The sequence below is a fragment of the Brassica oleracea genome, chromosome C3 (assembly GCF_000695525.1).
Source record: "Brassica oleracea var. oleracea cultivar TO1000 chromosome C3, BOL, whole genome shotgun sequence".
In the NCBI taxonomy this organism is placed as follows: domain Eukaryota; kingdom Viridiplantae; phylum Streptophyta; class Magnoliopsida; order Brassicales; family Brassicaceae; genus Brassica; species Brassica oleracea.
The window spans coordinates 26,687,322-26,690,076 of NC_027750.1; the positions used below are offsets into that span (position 1 = coordinate 26,687,322).

The window sequence follows — 2,755 nt, forward strand, 5'->3', positions numbered from 1 at the left end:
TGATTTCCGTTGGTAGTTAAGACTACCTATTTTTATTTATTTTTCCTTGATTGAAATAGAAAATAACAAGAAACAAAGTTGGAGTTCAACTCCTACAAGCAACATGAACATAAAAACTGGAGGAAGATTACTTCTTCTCCTCTTATTTGCAAAACAAGTACGTAATTAAAAGAAACAAATATTAGTCGTCTACTGCATAAATTTTCGTTTTAGAATTTCGGTACGATTAGAAATCATCCTGTTTGGTTCAATGGCTTATTCAAGCTCCATCATCGTAGCAGCTTGCCTAATAAGAGACGTACTACCATCATCGGTAACCCAACAAAGGAACACAACGCACATACTTGTGTCTTTCGCATCCTTGATGCGTACTGTAATAACATATATCCTCTGCAATATTTCAATAAAACCAAAAAGCAGTCTCGTAATTAGGTCATTAGAAAATCCGACAAAATGGAGATCTGAGAAGCAACAATTATTGAATTTTCTCTACGGACCAGTTGTTAATGTAAAGAAAAACTTACTCCTTTTAGCTCCTCGTTACTGAATATTTTAGATAAAGTAAACGAAAAGCGGCCAGGTCTGATGGGGCACCTCACTTTATCACACAAGTTGTAGGTTTTAATACTGGAAGTTTTAGGGTCGCCGGCGGAGGCTTTCGCAATGGTGAGTTCTACAACTGAACCATCAGGGATTCTGGCTGTATAACCGGTTATTGTAATGTCTGCATTACCGCTACGGGTAACCGGGTATGGGGAGATCTTCACAGTCTCGACATTAACGCGATAGTTTTCATAACTTCCTACCAAAAACAAAAATGATACCAACATCTTACGACGATTATAACTCTCACGATTGAAAGTAACTTTATTTGCCTTTAATTTATCATAGAAAATAAAACGTTAACAGCTACTTACCATTGCACGTTCTGAAGTTATTTCCGCCCAAAACAGCAGGCAAGAAAAAGAGTGATACAAGGAGAGGAAGAAGCAAAGGATGGGCGTGGGATATCGACATATATAGTAATTAGCTATCGATCCTAAGTATATATAGGACTTTTATGTTTTGTGTTTCTAGTGTTATGTTTATACATGCATGCCTTCTACTTTATAGTCATGTGGATTATCAGATTTTGCAACTCAAAATAATATCCAAATTATTAGAATAATCTCCCACGTTATACGCCAGGTCATTATAACATGGTTGTCAAATAAATATTTTATATTTCCTTCTCTGTTTGGCTTGATAAAAGATGCATGTAATAGTTTAATGTAGGCAGCGTAGCACATGTTGTGCTTAATTACATACATACACATACAATAATAGCTGGTTTATAAGACTTTAGCTTTAAAGTAATATCCCTAGATAAGTTCGAATCACTCATGAAACAGAAATATTTATTTTCAAAAGAACACTAAGCAATAAACAAGCAGGAGATTAAGATAGCTGAGTTCAGTCTAATCAAAGAAATTTGACATTCTGAGAAGAAGAGAAAAAAAAAAACTGAAACAGTTTTAAAGATATTTTAGAACTTCAAAGTTAGGGAAGCAGATACTTTGAGTAATGGAGTTGCATTGACTTCAACCACGTAAAAATTAGAGGAGAGTTTTCACATGGGTTCTCAAAATATATGATTTTAGAGCAAGTTTATCGGTTAAGAAACTCTTCAGAATCTATATTAATATTTAATTCAATTATTAATTAATTAATTAATTACGTTAACTACAAATTGAGCTAATTATGAAGAAAATGATTAAAAAATTAAGCTAATAATGTTGTTCAAAAAATAATTATGTATAATTCCCACATTAGTTATACTCGAGAACCTTAAAATATGGTTGTTAAGAAAATAATACATACTCCCTCTTTTGTATATTATATGATGTTTTACATTAATACACATATATTAAAAATATTATTTTCAATTAATATTAAAAAATATATTTTTTAATTATAATGTAAATACTGCAATTGGTTACATAAATTTGGTTAAAGATAAAGATATTTAGATATGGAAAAACATTTTCCATTATGAAGAAAAGAAAAAACTGGCTAATTGGACCATATTGGAGAATGAATTTGTCTCTTTATACCTTTGAGTCTATAAAGTTGTCCAAATATACCTATAACCTTTTTAATACGAAATTAAACAAATAACATAGTTTAACATAATTTACTTAACTTTAAAATAGTAGTTATATTTTTAGAAATTCACTAGGATGACCTTAAATAAATAAATACTATAAAATTTAAATATTATTATTTTAAATACTTACAAAAAGAATTTTTTGGATTTCAAAAACTAAATTGAAAAAATTGAAAACATAAAAAATAAAAAAGTACGAATTCAAATAAATGAATATCAACGAAGACGAATCAACAATGAACCCCCACTCGTTATTCACATCCCATCTCCAAACACCATATATTACATAGATATAAACCATTTGATTAGATAAGCAAGAGATAGGGAAGAAGAAGAAGAAATGAAGAAGATCGTTGAATCAAAAGAGTAATGAATTCAACGTCATTCAATGTAACTTTACGTAAAAAAAAAAAGAAGATAAATTTGAATAAAATTAATTAAGATTGTTTCCTAGTTTTTTTCAGATTTAAAAACAAAAAATAATCAAAAATGTTAAATACGTATTCTAAACATAATAGAACACATACATAAGGTTAAAATATAAATTCTAATGTGCTTAGAAGATAGCATAAAGGTAAAATTAGTTGTTTTATCTACAATATATGATAG

At 29.4% G+C, this 2,755-nt stretch overlaps 1 protein-coding gene across 1 annotated transcript; it reads right to left on the reverse strand.

The window, feature by feature from the left end:
• Positions 1–93: 93 nt before the first annotated feature.
• Positions 94–1,063, reverse strand: LOC106333851. Its single transcript, XM_013772241.1, has 3 exons — positions 918–1,063; positions 525–802; positions 94–390 (listed from the first exon to the last, which is right to left on the reverse strand). Exons 1-3 carry the CDS (start codon positions 1,015–1,017, stop codon positions 256–258), a joined length of 513 nt encoding a protein of 170 aa, XP_013627695.1. The 5' UTR covers positions 1,018–1,063; the 3' UTR covers positions 94–255.
• Between the last annotated feature and the right edge of the window lie 1,692 nt (positions 1,064–2,755).